The 18,916-nt window shown below is 36.1% G+C and overlaps 1 protein-coding gene across 3 annotated transcripts in view; it reads left to right on the top strand.

Moving 5' to 3' along the window:
• The window catches only part of FCHSD2 (FCH and double SH3 domains 2), a 265,087-nt gene that overhangs the window by 28,566 nt on the left and 217,605 nt on the right, over window positions 1-18,916 (top strand). For all 3 annotated transcript variants that reach the window (XM_087868135.1, XM_045816309.2, XM_087868134.1), the window contains exon 3: window positions 14,345-14,390. In XM_087868135.1, the coding sequence (XP_087724261.1) occupies window positions 14,345-14,390 (46 nt within the window). The remainder of the gene's footprint in view (window positions 1-14,344; window positions 14,391-18,916) is intronic.

Raw genomic sequence — 18,916 nt, 5'->3', positions numbered from 1 at the left:
TCTTTGGACAAATGTCTGTTCACCTCTTCTGCCCATTTCTTGACTGGATTTTTTGGTTTTTTGGGTGTTGAATAAGTTCTTCATAGGTTTTGGATACTAGCCCTTTATCTGATAAGTCGTTTACAAATATCTTCTCCCATTCTGTCACTTGTCTTGGTTTTGTTGACTGTTTTCTTTGCTGTGCAAAAGCTTTTTATCTTGATGAAGTCCCAATAGTTCATTTTTGCTTTTGTTTCCCTTGCCTCTGGAGACGTGTCTAGCAAGAATTTGCCGTGGCTGAGGTCGAAGAGGTTGCTGCCTGTGTTCTCCTCTAGGATTTTGATGGATTCTTGTCTCATATTGAGGTCTTTCATCCATTTTGTGTTAATTTTTTGTATGGTGTAAGAAAGTGGTCCAGTTTCCTTCTTTTGCATGTAGCTGTCCGGTTTTCCCAACACCATTTGTTGAAGAGACTGTCTTTTTTCGTTGGATATTCTTTCCTGCTTTGTCAAAGATTAGTTGATTAGAGTTGTGGGTCCATTTCTGGGTTCTCTGTTCTGTTCCATTGATCTGTGTGTCTGTTTTTGTGCCAGTGCCATACCGCCTTGATGATTGCAGCTTTGTAATAGGGCTTGAAGTCCGTAATTGTGATGCCACCAATTCTTGTTCTCTTTTTTTTTTTCTTTTTTAAAATATTTTATTTATTTATTTGACAGAGATAGAGACAGCCAGCGAGAGAGGGAACACAAGCAGGGGGAGTGGGAGAGGAAGGAGCAGGCTCATAGCGGAGGAGCCTGATGTGGGGCTCCATCCCATAGCACCGGATCACGCCCTGAGCCGAAGGCAGACGTTTAACAGCTGTGCCACGCAGGCGCCCCTTGTTTTCTTTTTCAACATTACTTTGGCTGTTCAGGGTCTTTTCTGGTTCCATACAAATTTTAGGATTGTTTGTTCCAGCTCTGTGAAAAATGCTGATGATATTTTGATAGGGATTGCATTGAATGTGTAGATTGCTTTGGGTAGCGTAGAGATTTAGCTTTTAATTACAAATTACACTTTTTAAATTGTTGTAAGGCTTCACAGGTTTTTTATTTTTGGTCTTTTGTGTTCTTCAAGGAATTTGTCCATCTAGATTGCCAAATTTTTGGAGCACTTCTGTAGGTTCTTTGCACTTCCCATGGACTCCCATGGTTCACTTTGCACTTCCTTGACCCGTATATTTTTCTCTTTTCTGGCTATTTGCATACTGCTTTTGTAGCCCTTAGGAATTCAGTGGTTTACTTCTTTCTGTTTCTAAGGCCCATTGACCCACCAAGTGGCCCTTTTCAGTGGTATGTGACAGTATACATGTTGATGCTCGCCCTTTTGGGCCCACATCTTATTTGCAGGAAACATCAGTAAGTTATTTTTTTAATTAAAATTGAAGTAAAATTAACATAACAGAATATGTTAAAGTGTATAGTGGGTGGCTTCTAGTATATTCACAGTGTTGTACAAGTATCAACACTAATTCCAGAACATTTTTATTATCCCAAAAAGAAACCCCATGCAAATAAACAGTCACTCGCTGTTTCACCCCCTTCCCTAAGCTCATGACAATGAGTAATCTGCTTTTTATTTCTGTGGATTTGACTTCTCTGAACATTTTGTATAAATGGAATCGTACAGTATGTGGCTTTAATGTTTAATTTGTATGTCAACTTGGCTGGTCCATCCACAGTGCCCAGATATGGGTGAAACATTATTCTGAATGTTTTTCTGAAGATGTTTTTGTATGAGACTAACATTTAAGTCAGTAGAATTTGAATAAAGCAGATTGCTCACCATATTATGGGTGGGCCTCATATAATTAGCTGAAGGCCTGAATAGAACAAAAGACTGGCCTCTTTCCCGAGTAAGAGAGAATTCTGCAGCAGATGGCCTTTGGACTTGAACTGCATCATCAGCTCCTTTGAGGGTCTCTAGCCTGATGATGACCTTTGACTTAAATTGCAGCATTGACTTTTCTCTGGGTTTCTAGTCTGTTACCCACCTTGCAGATTTTAGATTTGCCAACCTCCATGATCACGTGAACCAGTTCCTTAAAGTAAATCTCTTTTTATACGTACGCACATCATATTGGTTCTGTTTCTCTGGAGAACCTTATAAATACAGTGGCCTTTTGTGATTGGCTTCTTTCATGTAGCGTAGTGTTTCTGAGGTTCATCTATGTTGTAGTATATATCAGTATTACTTTGTGCGGCTAAATAATAGTTCATTATATGAATGTACCACATTTTGTTTATTCATTGATCTGTTGATGGACATTTGGGTTGTTTCCACTTTTTGGCTATTATGAATAATGCCGCAATGAACTTTTGTCTGTAAGCTTTTGGGTTAGGATCTTTTTTCAGTTCTTTTCAGTATATTCTGAGGAATGAAATTGTTATAGCATATAGTAATTCTGTGTTTAACGGTTTGAGGATGTGCCAAGCTGTTTTCCATAGCAGGTACTTTCTCATTAGCAATATAGGAGGGTTCTTATTTCTCCATATCCTGGTCTACTCTTTGTTCTTTTCCACTTTGCTTTTGTTTTATAACCATTCTAGTGGGTGCAAAGTGATATCTCATGGTGGTTTTGATTTGCATTTCCCTAGTGACTAGTGGATGTCGAACATCTTTTTTATGTGCTTTCATGTCCTCATTGGCCATTTGTATATTTTTTGTGGAGAAATGTATATTTAATAATTTGCCCTTTTTAAAATTGATCTGTCTCTTCACTGTAGATTTGTAAGAGTTCTTTATGTATTCTGGATATTAAACCATTATCAGATATATGATTTGCAAATACTTTTCCCATTCTTTTATCTTTTCATACCCCTCCCCTTTTTTTTTACTCTACACCCAATGTAGGGCTCTAACTTACAACTCCAAGGTCAAGAGTCATATGTTTTATCTACTGAGACAGCCAGGCACACCTTCTTTTCATATTCTTGATAATGTCCTTTGATGCACAAACATATTTAATTTTGTTAAAGCTCATTTTACTTATTTTTTCTTTTGTTGATATGCTTTTGTTGTTTTATTTAAGAACCTGTTGCCAAGGGGTGCCTGGGTGGCTCAGTCAGTTGAGTGTCCAGATCTTGGTTTTAGCTTGGGTCATGATCTCAGGGTCCTGGGTCTGGGCCCCACTTTGGGCTCCATGCTCAGTGGGGAGTCTGCTTGACGATTCTCTCTCTCCCTCTCCCCTGCCCCCTGTCTTCTCTGGGATAAATAAATGAATGACTGAATAAATAAATAAATAACCTGTTGCCAAATTGGAGATCTTGAAGACTTACTTCTGTGCTTTCTTTTAAAAAATTTTATAGTTTTATCTACTACATTTAGTTTTCAATCCATTTTGAGTTAAGTTTTATATTTGGAATGAGATAGGGGTCCAACTCCATTCTTTTGTATGTGGAAATTCACTTGTCCTAGCACCAGTTGTTGAAAAGACTACTCTTTCTCCTTTGATTGGTCTTGGCATCCTTGTTGAAAATCAGTTGGCTATAGATGTTTGGTTTTGTTTCTGGATCATCAGTTCCATTTCACTGAAAAATAATATAAACCAACTAAGCCTCACAGACATAAACAGAACACTCCACCCAACAAAGCAAGATATACATTCTTTTCAAGTACACATGGAATATTCTCCAGGATAGATGATAAGTTGGGCCATGAACAATTATCAATAAATTTTCAAAGATCACAGTCATACAAAATATCTTCTCTGACCCCAATGGAATGAAGCTACAGAAGTCAATTAATAGAAGGAATACTGAAAAATTTCCAAATATGTGGAAATTTAACAATATATTCTTAAACAACTAGTAGGTCAAAAGAAATCCCTGGGAAAATTAAAAAATACTTTGGCAGGAATGGAAGCAAAAGCAAAATATACCAAAACTTATGGTATGCAGTGACACTACTCTGGGAAATTGATAGCTCTAAACGCCTACATTAAAAATAAATAAAGATCTCAGATCAACTTAACTTTACACCCAAGAAACTAGAAAGAGAGCAAACCAAATCAAAGCCAGCAAAAGGAAGAAAATAAAGATTAGATCAGAGATAAATGAAATAGAGAATAGAAAGATAGTATCGAATTAATGAAACCAAAGTTGATTCTTAAGAGACAAACCTTTAAATAGTCTAAGAAAAAAGGAGAGAAGATGCAAATAAGTAAAATCAGAAATGAAAGTAGGGATATTATGGTGCCTGGGTGGCTCAGTTGGTTAAGCATCTGCCTTCAGTTTAGGTCATAATCCCAGGGTCCTGGGATCAGGTCCCACGTTGGGCTCCCTGCTCAGTGGGGAGTCTGCTTCTGCTTCTCCCTTTCCCTTGCTGCTCTCTCTCACTTTCTCTCTCTCTGTCAAATAAATAAATAAAATCTTCAAAAAAAAAAAAAAAAGGACATTACTCTCTATTTTACCATTGAAGTTAAAAGTATTGTAAAAGAGTATTATGGGCAATTGTATGCCAACAAATTGGATAACCTAGATAAAAAGGACAAATTCCTAGAAAGATAGAAATTACCAAAACTGATTCAAGAAAAAAATAGAAATTCTCCACAGACCTTTCACAAGTAAAGAGATTGAATCAGTAATCAAAAACCTTCCAACAAAAAGTCCAGGACACAACGCAGCTTCATGGGTAGATTTTACCAAATAGTTAAAGAAGAGTTAGTACCAATCCTTCTCAAACACTTCAAAAAATAGGAGGAAACACTCACATCCTATGAGGTCCTCATTATCCTGATACGAAAGTCAGACAAAGACAGCACAAGAAAACTAACGATTAGTATCCCTTATGAACACTGATTCAGAGGTTCTCGACAAAACCCTGGCAAACCAAATCCAACAACACGGTTACAGAATTATGCGGTACGATGAAGTGAGATTCATCCAGGAATGCAGAAGTTCAATATAAGAAAATCCGTGTATGAAATACACCAGACGAACAGAACAAAGGACAAAAACCGCATAAACATCTCAGTAGAGGCAAAGAAAGCATTTGATAAAATTTAACACCTCTTCGGGGCGCCTGGGTGGCGCAGTCTTTAAAGCGTCTGCCTTCGGCTCAGGGCGTGATCCTGGCGATCCGGGATCGAGTCCCACATCAGGCTCTTCCGCTGTGAGCCTGCTTCTTCCTCTCCCACTCCCCCTGCTGTGTTCCCTCTCTCGCTGGCTGTCTCTCTGTCACATAAATAAATAAAATCTTTAAAAAAAAAAAAAAATTTAACACCTCTTCATGATAAAAATGCTAAAGGCATAGCATAGAAAATATAGTCGGTGATACTGTAATAGCATTGTGTGGTGACAGATGGTAGCTACACTTGTGATGGTCATGGCATAATTTATAGAGAAGTTGAATCAGTATGTTACATACCTGAAACATTGTAACACATGTGAACACATGTAGCATTGTGTGTCAACTACTCAAAAAATTTTAAATAAATAGATACATTTAAAAAACAGTAAACTAGGAATAAAAGGAAACTTCCTTAATATGATACAGGGCCCATACAAAAACCCACAGTAACATACAGTTGACCCTTGGACAACATGGGTTTGAACCACACGGGTCCAGTTTTTTTTTGGTAAATATAGTACAGTACTGTAAATTTATTTTCCTTGTGATTTTCTTAACATTTTCTTTTATCTAGCTTAGTTTATTATAAGAATACGGTATGTAATACATATACAAAATATGTGTTAATTGGCTGTTACTGGTAAGGCTTCCTGTATCAGCAGTAGGCTATGAGTAGTTAAGGTTTTGGGGAGTCAACAAAACTGCTGTTCTGGCATTTAAACATTGTAATTAGATCTGTACATGGTATTTGCTTCATTAGTTTTTTAAATTATTATTTAAGTTTTAAAAATTCATTTGAAATATTTGGTTACATTTTTTAATCTGTTCCATGGCAGCATTTTTCTCATGAGTAAGTCCTTTGGCTACTCTTTTTCCTTTTTTAAGTATTGCATTTATATATTCTATTCCTACTTCTTTTTTGGGGTTATTTATTTTTGAATGAAAAGAGTTCTTCCTGTACTACTTTTTAGGACATCAGAAGTAGGTGTCTCAGGGTAGCTACTGTCTTCCAAATTTTCAGTAATTTTCTTTATAACCAGGGTTGTGTGAATGAATTTATTTCATTTCTCCCCTGCCAGAGAAGATTTGCTGCTGTAGGACTGTTCATAGTGTAGGCTGTCTCACTATCTTTTTGCCACACCAGCAGCCTAATTTCTGCTAGTGTAGCTTGTTTGTGTGATTCCTAATTTAGTACTGTCTCCTCTACTTCTTCAAACTATGAGCAGCAAAGCTCTTTCCCCCAGCCCATGTCCCCTGTTTTTGTTGTTGCAAATATGGTTTTCATTTTATGCCTCAGGAAGTACACTTGAAGAAATGTATACACCCCCTCCCCTTGAGTTTTGGAGCCTCCTGACTTATATTCACCCTTTTTCTGCAGTTTTGTCTCTCTTTTGGCCTATTTTTCACTTACCTTTCATATGTTTCCTGGTTTTATTGGAGATCGTGTTTGCATTTATGTTTTTTTATTTATTATTGCTTTTATTATTATTGCTTTTATTGCTTTAATTTATTATTGCTTTTATTTATTATTGCTAAAAGGGGTAGGGATATTCTCACTTTGCTCTGTCGTCAAGACCAGAGTTACTTAAAATGTATTTTCTTGTTAGTGCTTTGCATATTCATGTTGTCAAAATATTTAAACGGTATTAAATTTCATAATTATAAAATGTGGAATGTATTTGCACTTACTTAACAAAGACTTTTCTAGCATTTAGTATGTGCCCTGTGTGTTCTAAGTGCTTTACAAATATGTACATTTCATCCTCATAATAATCCTATGAGGTAGGTGTTCTTTTTATGGGAAACTGAAGCACAGGCAGGAAAATTAACTTGCCCAGTGTTGCCTAATTAATAAGAAATAAGAACACTTTCTACTTTCCATTTTATGATGATAGTATTTGTGAATCTTGGCATCATCCATTTATACCTTGTACTAATGAATCCCTTGAGAGGATAGTCCATGTCTCATTCATCTTTATATTTCCTGTGCCTGTTTAGCCAAATACCTGAAATTCAGAAGATACTCAGTGAATTTTGTTGGTGAATATTTTTATTAGGAGCCAAATAATTTCCTCTCTGCCAGACTTGTATAGTTTCAGTTCTTTTTTCTACTTGCTTTGTTAAAAGTTTTTTTTGAGTGCATGCACACACAGGGGAGAGGGACAGAGGAAGAGGGAGAAGCAGGCTCCCTGCTAAGCAGGGAGCTGGTTGCGGGGCTGGATCCCAGTACCCTGGGATCATGACCTGAGCCGAAGGTAGAGGTTTAACCCACTGAGCCACCCAGGCGTTCCTATAAAAGTTTTTTTATGAAAGAGTTGTCAGCATGCTGATAATATAAGTACTGGTTCCCTTACCCCAGTTTTCTGTGCATGCTAAAAAATTATTTTTATATCCTGATATTAGTTGTATTTACACAGTGTTATTTGTAAAGTAATGGGGGTGAACTAACTCAGGATAATAAAAATGTAGTAGTCATCTTATAGTCCATTTGTTTTTATTGCTGAGTTTTATTCCATTTTAAGAATATATCACTTTTTAAAAAATTTTTATTTAAATTCAAGTTATTTAACATACAGTGTAATATTAGTTTCAGGTGTACAATATAGTGATTCAACACTTCCATACAACACCTGGTGTTCATCACAGCAAATGCCCTCCTTAATCCCCATCACCTATTTAACCCATCCCCCTACCCACCTCCCCTCTGGTAACCATCAGTTTGTTTTCTGTAGTTTAAACAGTCTGTTTCTTGGTTTACCCCCCCCCCCCCCCTTTTTTTTTACCTTTGCTCATTTGTTTTTGTTTCTTAAATTCTGCATGAGTGAAGTTGTATGGTATTTGTCTTTCTCTGACTGACTTATTTCACTTAGCATAATACTCCTCGCTCCATCCACATGCTTGCAAATGGCAAGATTTTATTCTTTTTTTGGCTAATATTCCATTATCTATATCTATATACACATATATACCACATCTTTTTTATCCATCATCAGTCGATGGACACTTGGGCTGCTTCCATTGTTTGAGTATTGTAGGTAATGCTGCTACAAGCATTGGGGTACATGTGTCCCTTTGAATTAGTATTTTTGTATTCTTTGGGTAAAATACTTAGTAGTGCAGTTGCTGGATCATAGGGTAGCTGTATTTTCAACTTTTTGAGGAACCTCCATACCGTTTTTTAGAGACGGGTGTACCAGTTTACATTCCTACCAACAATGCAGGAGAGTTCCCATTTCTCCACATCCTTGTCAACACCTGTTGTTTCTTGTGTTGTTGATTTTAGCTCTTTTGACAGGTGTGATCTCTCATTGTCGTTTTGATTTGCATTTCCCTGATGATGACTGATGTTGAGCATCTTTTTGTGTGTCTCTGTTGGCCATCTGTCTGTTTGGAAGGTTGTCTGTCCATGTCATCTGCCCAATTTTTAATTGGATTACTTGTTTTTTGGGTGTTGGGTTTTAGAAGTTCTTTATATATCTTGGCTATATATTGCTGTTTGTTGATCTGCTATTGCACTGATCCATACCTGGCCTGTTTCCTGTTTTTGTCTGTCTGTGAATACAGGTGCTATAAATATTTTTGTGAAGTGTTTTTAGGGACATATGTTTTCATTTCTCTTGGTAAATGCCGACTTTTAAAATTGTTATGTCAAGATAGATATGTGCCTAATTACATAAGAAATACCATATTTTTTCCCAAAGTGGTTGTATTATTTTACATTCCCACCACTAACAAGAGTTTCATTGCTCTGTATTCTCAAGTTATTTATAGTTACCAGTCCTTTAAATTTTAGCCATTTAGTGCGTATGTTTATCTTTATTTTTAACATTCATCATTATGGTTATTGATATCCCATTGCTATCAACACCATTCATAATTTGAACATTTTTAGGTGTTCTTCTGATCCTGGTGATGAATTATGGAGTTAGGGAGTCCCCAAGATAACTCTCACTTTGGACACCAACTGCAAATTAAGAGGTCTCTAAGATCACCCTCACTTCTGAAATGACTTGCAAGATCAGGGGTCCCCAGGACCACCCTTAGATTTGATAATTCATAGAAGGACTCACACAACTCACTGAAAGTTTACTGAAGGTTGTGTTTTTTTATAGTGAAAGGATGTAATCTAAAATCAGCCAAGGGAAGAGGTATATTTGGTTACTTGGATATGATTGACCTGCCCATGGGGCTGACCTTAGTTTCCATCTCCTTCAAAGGCTGAGTTGATACCAGGTGTTCCAACCCCCCTCTTCTCCATACCACTCTCAATAAATCACATTGTCAGCATAGACTATCTGGCATGGCCTAAAGTCCCCAGGTAAATAAAAACACTGTTATCAGTCATAACATTCCAAAAGTTTAGAGATTACTACTCCTCAGAAGCCAAGGGCAAAGGCCAGACCTCAAGTCATAGCAGTGAGATCAGTCAGTGCTCCCTGATCTGAGTCCCAGCTATGCTGGTAACCTGTTAAGCCCACCTGTGGATCCCTGCCTCTTGCTCCTCCACATCTTCAAATAATTTTGTAAGCACCCAATTCCTTGCATTGAATCACTTCGAACTGGAACATCCAGAGTAAATAATTTGTTTCTGGCACTGAAAAAAAGAGAGGAGAGAGAGAGGGAGAAAGGAACCCTATCCCAAGGAAGGAGGGAAGGAACCCCATCTCCCCACCCACCTCCCCTCCAGCAACCCTCAGTTTGTTTCCTGTAGTTAAGAGTCTTATGGTTTGTGTCCCTGATTTCATTTTATTTTTCCTTCCTTTCCCCATGTTCATTTGTTTTGTTTCTTAAATTCCACATATGAGTGAAATTATATATTTGTCTTTCTGTAACTGACTTATTTCACTTAGCATAATACCCTTTAGTTGAATCCATGTTGTCGCAAATGGCAAGATTTAATTCTTTTTGATAGCTGAATAATACACACATGCATACACACACAATACACACACACACACACACACACACACACATACACATACATACACAGACACATAGCACATCTTCTTCGTCCATTCATTTGTTGATGGACATTTGGGAGCTTTCCATATTTTGGCTATTGTGGACATTGCTGCTTTAAACATTGAAGTGCATGTGTCCCTTTGGATCACTATGTGTCCTTTGGATAAATACGTAGTAGTGCGATTGCTGGGTTGTAGGGTAACTCTATTTTGGGTATATTTCTGACTTATGTTTCATTATCTCTCTGTTTACTCATGTTCCATTACCAAGCTGTCTTAAGTATTGTCACTTTTAAAATTAATTTTTATTATCTAGTGAAAGTAGGTCTTTTAAAAATATTCTTTTTCAAAATGTTTATAACTATTCTTAAATGTTCATTTTTCCATATGAACTTTATAATCAACCTATCTAGTTAAAAGAAAAATATTTTTGAAATAATGGCCGACTTAACTCCCCAACCCTTAGCAACCACTGATCTACTTTCTGTCTCTATAGGCTTGCCTATTCTGGAACATTCTGTATGGTTGGAATCATATAATATATGGCTTTTTTTTTTTTTTAAGATTTTATTTATCCATCTGACAGAGAGAGACAGCCAATGAGAGAGGGAACACAAGCAGGGAGAGTGGGAGAGGAAGAAGCAGGCTCCCAGCAGAGAAGCCTGATGTGGGGCTCGATCCCAGAACGCCGGGATCACGCCCTGAGAATATGTGGCCTTTTATGTGACTTCTTAGCATAGTGCTTTCCAAGATCATCCATATTGTATCATATATCAGTATTTCATTCCTTTTTTGAATAATACTCCATCATATGAATACATCACATCTTGTTCATCTGATCATCAGTTGATGGACATTTGGGTTATTTTCACTTCTTGGCGATCATGAATAATGCTGCTGTGAACATTCATTCACAGGTTTTTATATAAACATATGTTTTAAGTTTTCTTGGGTATATACCTAGGAATAGAACTGCTGGGGGCGCCTGGGTGGCACAGCGGTTAAGCATCTGCCTTCAGCTCAGGGCGTGATCCCGGTGTTATGGGATCGAGCCCCACATCAGGCTCCTCCGCTGTGAGCCTGCTTCTTCCTCTCCCACTCCCCCTGCTTGTGTTCCCTCTCTCGCTGGCTGTCTCTATCTCTGTCGAATAAATAAATAAAATCTTTAAAAAAAAAAAAAAGGAATAGAACTGCTGGGTCATATGGTAACTCTATGTTTAACCTTTTGAGGAACTCCCAGACTATGATTTTCTGAAGCAGCTGCACCATTTTACATTCCTTACCAGCACTGTATGAGAGCTCTCATTTCTCCATGTCCTTGCCATCACTTGTTCTTGTCCATCTGTTTAATTATAGCACCCATTAATATTTCTAAAGACGGTTATGAGACACTGATGTTGAATTTTAACAAATGCCTTTTCATCTTATATGGAGATTATGAGAAGATTTTTTTTGTTCTGCTCTCTTGACTGTGAATTATAATAAATAGATTTCTAATATTAATGATGTTGATTTTGAATAGTTGTCAACTTGGATTTGTTTTCTTTTGTTAGAACAGAAAAGTACTTAGTAGACATGTAATTGTTTCATAACAACTAAAAATTCCACTGAGAACTTTAAAATTAGTTGATATGTGTGTTCAGAGTAAAAGAGTTCCTGTTTTCTTGGCAACCTCACTTGAACATCCTTATTTCAAGATGAGTTATATCTAAGCATTCAAGCTAAATAAATAAATATTAAGTATTAAATAAATACTACTAAGTGAATAGCTTATATATTTGCTTTCACGTTTTGTAAAATATAAAAAATACTACCTCCTTCCAAATATGGGTATGTTTTCAGATTTTTTAGTGGGGAAGGTATAAGTTAGTTCATTTGAATTAGTTTCTTTTGCCTGGATATTTGTAGTAGGTGGGAAGATCACATATTTGGTAGTGTACTAGTCATAATAATTTCTGGTACAATTTTAGTAAAACAACATGGGTACATAAAAGGTGTATGCATGTGTTTATGTGTGTGCATTTATTTAAAAATAAGGACTTACTTTTTTTCACATGTGATAGGTATTCTTACTAAAATATCAGAAAATAGAAGAAAGGAAAAGCAAAAGAAGGAAGTTGAAAACCAGTAATTCTACTACCCAGAGAAAACTTAATTACTATTTTGGGGTGTGTGTGTGTGTGTGTGTGTTACATAAAACAGTATATAAATACATATATAATACATAGTTTATATGTTTTAAGGACAGTAGACTAATTGTATTTTAAAGGACTTTGTTAAATGTTTTAAAATGTGCAGTACCCCTTAAGGAAAAGGGTCTCACTCTACTTTATTTTTCCATTTTTTTTACTGTAGTAAAATGTGTATGACATAAAATGTACTATCTTAGCCATTTTTAAGTGTACAGTTTAGTGGTATTAAGTACTTCATATTGTTCTGCAACTAACACCATCATCTATCTCTAGAACTCCTCGTCTTGTAAAACTGAAGCTATACTGGTTAAATAATGACTTCTGATCCTCTCCTTCCAGCCCCTCGAAACCTCCATTCTTTCTGTCTATATGATTTTGACTACTCTAAGTACCTCATATAAATGGAATCCTAGAGTATTTATCTTTCTGTGACTGACTTATTCAGTGTAACGTCCTCTAGGTTCATCCTTGTTACAGCATGTATGTCAGTATTTCCTTCCTTTTTAAGGCTAAGTAACAGTTATTCAAGACAAATGTAGTAAGATCTTAAATAGTTGTTTTTCTTTTTTTTAAAATAAATTTATTTATATTTTTAAAGTTCCATTATTACTTGCGTGTAACACCCAGCGCACCATGCAATACGTGCCCTCCTTACTACCCATCACCAGCCTATCCCATTCCCCCCCGCCCCCCGCCGAAGCCCTCAGTTTGTTTCCCAGAGTCCATAGTCTCTCATGGTTCCTTCCCCCTTCTGTTTACCCCCCCTTTCTTCTTCCCTCTCTTCTCCTAGTTGTTTTTCTTATATAAGAAATGAATAGTCATGTTGGTAAATTTAAATAATTGTTAAAGTGAAAGTTTTAGCTTAAATTGTCTTTTTTTTTCAAATTCCTCCCTTTTCTTCATATTTTTCACTTTTTATTCTGATATCTCTATCTTAGTGAAATGCTTTTAAGAGTACAGATACCTGGCCCCTAAGAGAAAAGTCTTTAAACTTAGACTATATTTCATTGACTACCTTGCCTATGGTTTATAAGATGTACTGTTATTTCATGTACTGTTAAGGTTGAAGAAAATACTGCTAATCATTATTAGAAGATGAATCCCAATATCATGAATGTTAAAATGTGAAAAGCGTTACCACAGAATGTATAAAATATAATACACATATGGAAAGGTTGCACACATCATACCAAATTTAGTGGCCTTGTACTTTGTTTTATAACTCTTGTTACAAAGGACTGGAATGAAGGAATTGATTTGACTATTTTTCATGTTGCTAAGCTGATCAAAATTTGATGTTCTTCTTTTCTTAAAAAAAAGTTTTACTCATTTTAGAGAGAGAGCGAGAGCGAGAGAAAGAGAGTGCATGGGGGGAGAGGGGCAGTGGGAGAGACAGTCTTCAGCAGACTGTGCACTGAGCGTGGAGTCCAACCAGGGCTCAGTCTCATGACCCTGAGATCACCACCTTAGCCAAAACCAACAGTCAGATGTGTAACTGACTGTGCCACTCAGGCACCCCTAATTTTTTTTTAAGGTTTTATTTTTAAGTAATCTACACCCAACGTGGGCTCGAACTTACAACCCCAAGATCAAGAGTTACATGCTTTACCAACTGAGCCAGCCAGGTGCCCCCCAAATTTAATTTTTGTTTTGTTTTCTATAGTTCCCTCTACATTGGTTAAGTTCAGTTAACGTTTTTAGTGCCTACTGTGCATTAGCCATTGTCATAAAAGTAGCTAACATATATAGCTTTTACTGTGTGCTAGACACTGTTTTGAGCACTTAATATATTTTAATTAGGTAAACTTTACACTCTCCCTATGATGTGGATGTTGTTACTATCCACGTTTTGAGGCACAGGGAAATCAAGTGACTTGACCAGGGTCATACAGCTAGTACATGGTGGAGGCAGGATTTGAATGTTTGTTGATTCGATTTTCTGACTCCAGAGTTTTTGTCAACAGTACTCCTAGGAATATAAATGAATAAAATATTGTCCTTTCCCTGAACACAGTTTACCAGGTGGTATCTGAGGGTAGGTTGATAAATTTACATAAAATTATTGTTATATTTCTGGTAATGAATTTTTATTTGTGTTTTTAGGACATTCAGTCAGAAGAAGGCTGCCATTGAAAGAGAGTATGCACAGGTAAGCTTGGACATTGAGGTGACCATTCTAGGTATACTTCTTCTTGGCTTAAAGGCAGTTACGGTTGTTGGAGAGAAACTTTGTTATCCCTGCATCCTGTTTTTCTTTTTATTTCTGGCTGTCTCACTTTGATCCTCCTTTTACTCCATTTGAATCTCTAGATGAGAAGGTAAGTTGCTTTTTACTACAGTGAGGGTTATGAACCTTTGGAGAGAAGATAATATTTATAGAATTTGTAAAGTGTTTACAAGTGTAAATAATAATGCATACATTTTATAAGTATATATACTTGACCCTTGAACAACATGGGTTTGAACTGCATGGTTCTGCCTAGACATGGTTTTTTTTTCCCAGTAAATTTATGTACAGTACTATAAATGTATTTCTTCTTCCTCAATTTTCTTACTAACGTTTTCTTTAGGTTACTTTTTTGTAAAAATACAGTATATAATAATATACAAAATATGTGTTACTTGACTGCTTATGTTATCAGTGAGTCTTCTGGTCAGCAGTAGGCTTTTAGTAGTTAAATTTTTAGGGAGTCAAAGTTATATGTGGATTTCTGACTACGTTGGGGGTCGGCGCCCGTAATTCTGCATTGTTCATGGGTCAGCTGTATATCCATTCTTTTACATATCCTCTTCTCTGCAGTCTTATGGAAAGTTAATTTTATTTTATCCAGTTAGGCATTTATTTCTATTTAGGACCCTGTTGATAGAGAATGATGTACTTTGAATGGATGGCATAGTGCTATTTCTAGGGAAATTTAACCATTTTCTGCTTTTATTTTAATTAGAATCTTATTTGCTCCCAGATAACTAAATGTGCCAAGAAAAAATTATGTTGGCATACCATTTTGTAGATATGTTAAGAATTAATAACTACTTTTCCTTGTATAAAAACAGTCTGACGTGATTTGGAAATTTTGGCCCTTGTAAGCAATTACTTTCTATGTGGAATAGAATTCTAAAATTGATCTCCTCCCGCACCCAAAAGTATAAATGTCAGGTTTTGATTTTAGTTTTATTCTGATTTTACTGTAGTTAACAAGGTAACTATATTTTATTTGGTAGTCTTAGAAGATAACTATCTATTTCTGGAAAGCTAGATAGACTAATTCATTAATTCAGTCATTAGTTATTGAGTACTTATTAATCAAGTACTTTACATAATGAATTAGTGTCAGTTCTAGTAATTAGTGTTGAACCTTATTCTATACAAATATAATAAGTACTAGTAATGATAGCTAAAATTCATTGAATCCTTGTACTAGGCATTTTGCTGATTATTTTACATACATTATGTGGTGTAATCCTCTCAATAAACCAGTTATTATGCCTTTTATATGTATGTTTCCACTGGGACCAAAGTATATGATCTGCTCTTAAAAGTTATAGGAAGTGAAAATTTTTGTATAATGTATTTATCTGGAACATAATTTAAAGTTTTAATAATCAAATAAATAGGGCAGGCTCATGATTAAAAATATAAGACAGTACATTAAATTGCCTGAAAATTAGCAATCCTTTGTCCCAGTCGCAATCACCATCCTCAGAGAAAAGATTAAAAGTAGATGATTATTTTGGTTCTCCTGGTGATCATTTCCATATCTTTAAATAATGTGCTTATAACTGATTCATGATTTGTCAACTGTAGACATTATTGCTGGATAATTTCTTATAATAAATAAGAAATTAGCTTCCTAAGCCATTCCTTTTGGCCTACTCTTTCCAGTGTAATTCGGCACTATTTTAGTGCCTTTGTTATTTTTCTAGCTCTAGATAATATATTTAGACTTCTATCTCTTGTTCTCGTAAGTGCATATATATATGTTTTTATGTGTGTTCGTGTGTTTATAACATATATTTGTGTTGTGTGTAGATATATGTATTTTTGTGTATAAATGTATGTATACAGTGCAGTGGAATTGCATTTTACAGAGCAGTCTAATTTATTCTTGAAAAATTTCTTTAAATGTCTTTTAAGTAAATTATACCTGGTTTTGTTTATGCAATTCTATATGATAATCTATAAACTCTGTAAGATACCTAATGTGTATTTTAAAATTTCATAGAAGAATACTATTCAGAATTAAAGTGTTCAGTGTCTCTCTGCTCGTGAGCACATTTGTGGAGAGTCAGTGTGCTGATTTTTCTTGCTCTTTGTCATACTTTTTAGGTGATTTTCTCAGTTCTTCTTACTCTTCAATATTTTTCCAGTTTTTCAGTTTATTTCTTGATGATGTAGACAAAGTCATCTCTACACTCTTCTTTAGCTGCCTCAGCAGTGTTTTTACTTTTTCTCAATTGGTACAGAAACCCTCGAACGACTTGACATTCTATCTGTGGATTTTGCCAGTATGCAGTGATTATGCCAGGCTTATTATTTGCATTTGCTGTCTGAGGACATACCCTCACTGGTGATGGGGTGTAGTCAGAGAGGACAGCTGGACTATTTAAATTATTTCTTTTTCTTTCCTTCTCTGGCTCAGTATAGGGTTGAAATTTTGGGGGGTAGATTTTAAAAATTGAAATAGGGGTGCCCGGCTGGCTTAGTTGGTAGAGCATGTGACTTGATCTTGAGGTCATGAATTCAAGCCCCACATTGGGTGTAGAGGTTAAAAGAAAAACATTTAGAAATTGAAATACAGCATATATACAGTAAGATGGACAAATCTTGAGTATACTGTTTGATAAATTTTTATGAAGTGAACACAGTCCCGTAGCTACTATTCAGATTAAGATGTAGAACATTGCCAGGGTCCAAGAAGCAGTCATTACTGCTACCTTCCAGTGGTAACCAGTATGCTGATTCTTTTTTTTAAAGATTTTATTTATTTATTGCACAGAGAGAGACACAGCGAGAGAGGGAACACCAGCAAGGGGAGTGGGAGAGGAAGAAGCAGGCTTCTTGCTGAGCAGGGAGCCCAAAGCGGGGCTCAATCCCAGGACCCTGGGATCATGACCTGAGCTGAAAGCAGATGCTTAATGACTGAGCCACCCAGGTACCCCCAGTATGCTGATTCTTATCAGAATAGTTACCTTTGGATTGTTTACTGTTTTTGAATTTAAATGAAATGGTATCAGGTACTGTGCACTCTTCTGTGTCTGATTTCTTTCATTTACCATTAAGTTTTGAGCTTCCATATATGTTGTTATGTGTAGGAATAGCTTATTCTTTTTCATTACTATATAATACCCACCAAATGAATATATCACCGTTTGTTTTCCAGTTTACTGATGATTAAAATTTGAGTTGCTTCCAGTTTTGGATGATTTTAACTGTTGCTTCTAAGGAAAACTGTTGTACATGTTTTTTTGTGGTCATATGGATGCATTTCTGTTAGGTAAACACCGGGGAGTAGAACTGCTGGGTCACGGGGTATATATGTATGTTAGCACTTTAATAGTTACAACTGGTTTTCCAAAGTGATTATACCAGTTTACATGCTCAGCAGCAATGTATGAGAGTTCTAGTTGCTCCACATCTTTGCCAATACTTGGTATTGTCTAAAGTTAAATAGTGACATTCTGAGGAATGTATAGTAATATCTTATTTTCTTTTTAATAGGCTGTTTAAAAAGTGATGTATAACGTGCATATAGAGAAGTGTATAAATCCTGACTATAGCTCCATGAATTTTCAAAGTGAACACACCCATATAACTAGTATACAGGTCAAGAAACAGAACATTACCACCACCCCCAAAATCCCTCTTGTGCCTCCCCTCTTACTGTTCTCACTCTTACACAGGTGTTCACTATACTGATTTTTTTCTTAAACAGCCTTTGGGGTGCCTGGCTGGCTCAGACAGAACATGCAACTCCAGATCTCAGGGTTGTGAGTTTGAGCCCCACTATGCGTGTAAAGATTACTGAAAAAAATAAAATCTTAAAAAAAAAACCCAGCCTTGTTGAGTTATATATTTGTGAAACTATCATCACCATCAAGATAAGAACATGTCTATAGCCACCGAGAGTTTCCTCATGTCTCATTATAATCCCTCCCCTTCACTCACCCCTTAGTGATTGTCTTTTTTTTTTTTTTTAAGATTTTATTTATTTATTTGACAGAGAGAGACAGCGAGAAAGGGAACACAAGGGGAGTGTTGGAAGGAGAAGCAGGCTTCCCACCAAGCGGGGAGCCCGATGCGGGGCTGGATCCCAGGACCCTGGGATCATGACCTGAGCCAAGGCAGACGCTTAATGTCTGAGCCACCCAGGCACCACCCCTCAGTGATTGTCTTTTCCTCATTATCACTCAGGCAATCACTAATCTACATTTTATCGCTATAGATTAGTCTGCATTTTTAAGAATTTTAATTCTATTAAATGGAATTATACGGTATATACTCTTTCTTGTCTGGCTTCTTTCATCAGCATAATTATTTTACAATTTATGTTGTGTATTTATTTCTCCTTTTTTGTGCTGAGCAGTATTCTATTATATGGACATACCACAATTTATTCACCTCTTGGTGGACATTTGAGTTGTTTCTATTTTTAGATATTATAAATAAAGGTTCTA

This window comes from Ursus americanus, chromosome 16, assembly GCF_024610735.1.
Source record: "Ursus americanus isolate L20-20 chromosome 16, mUrsAme1.1.p, whole genome shotgun sequence".
Lineage (NCBI taxonomy): Eukaryota > Metazoa > Chordata > Mammalia > Carnivora > Ursidae > Ursus > Ursus americanus.
The sequence above is the reverse complement of the archived record's forward strand: the minus strand, read 5'-3'. Positions and strand labels throughout refer to the sequence as shown.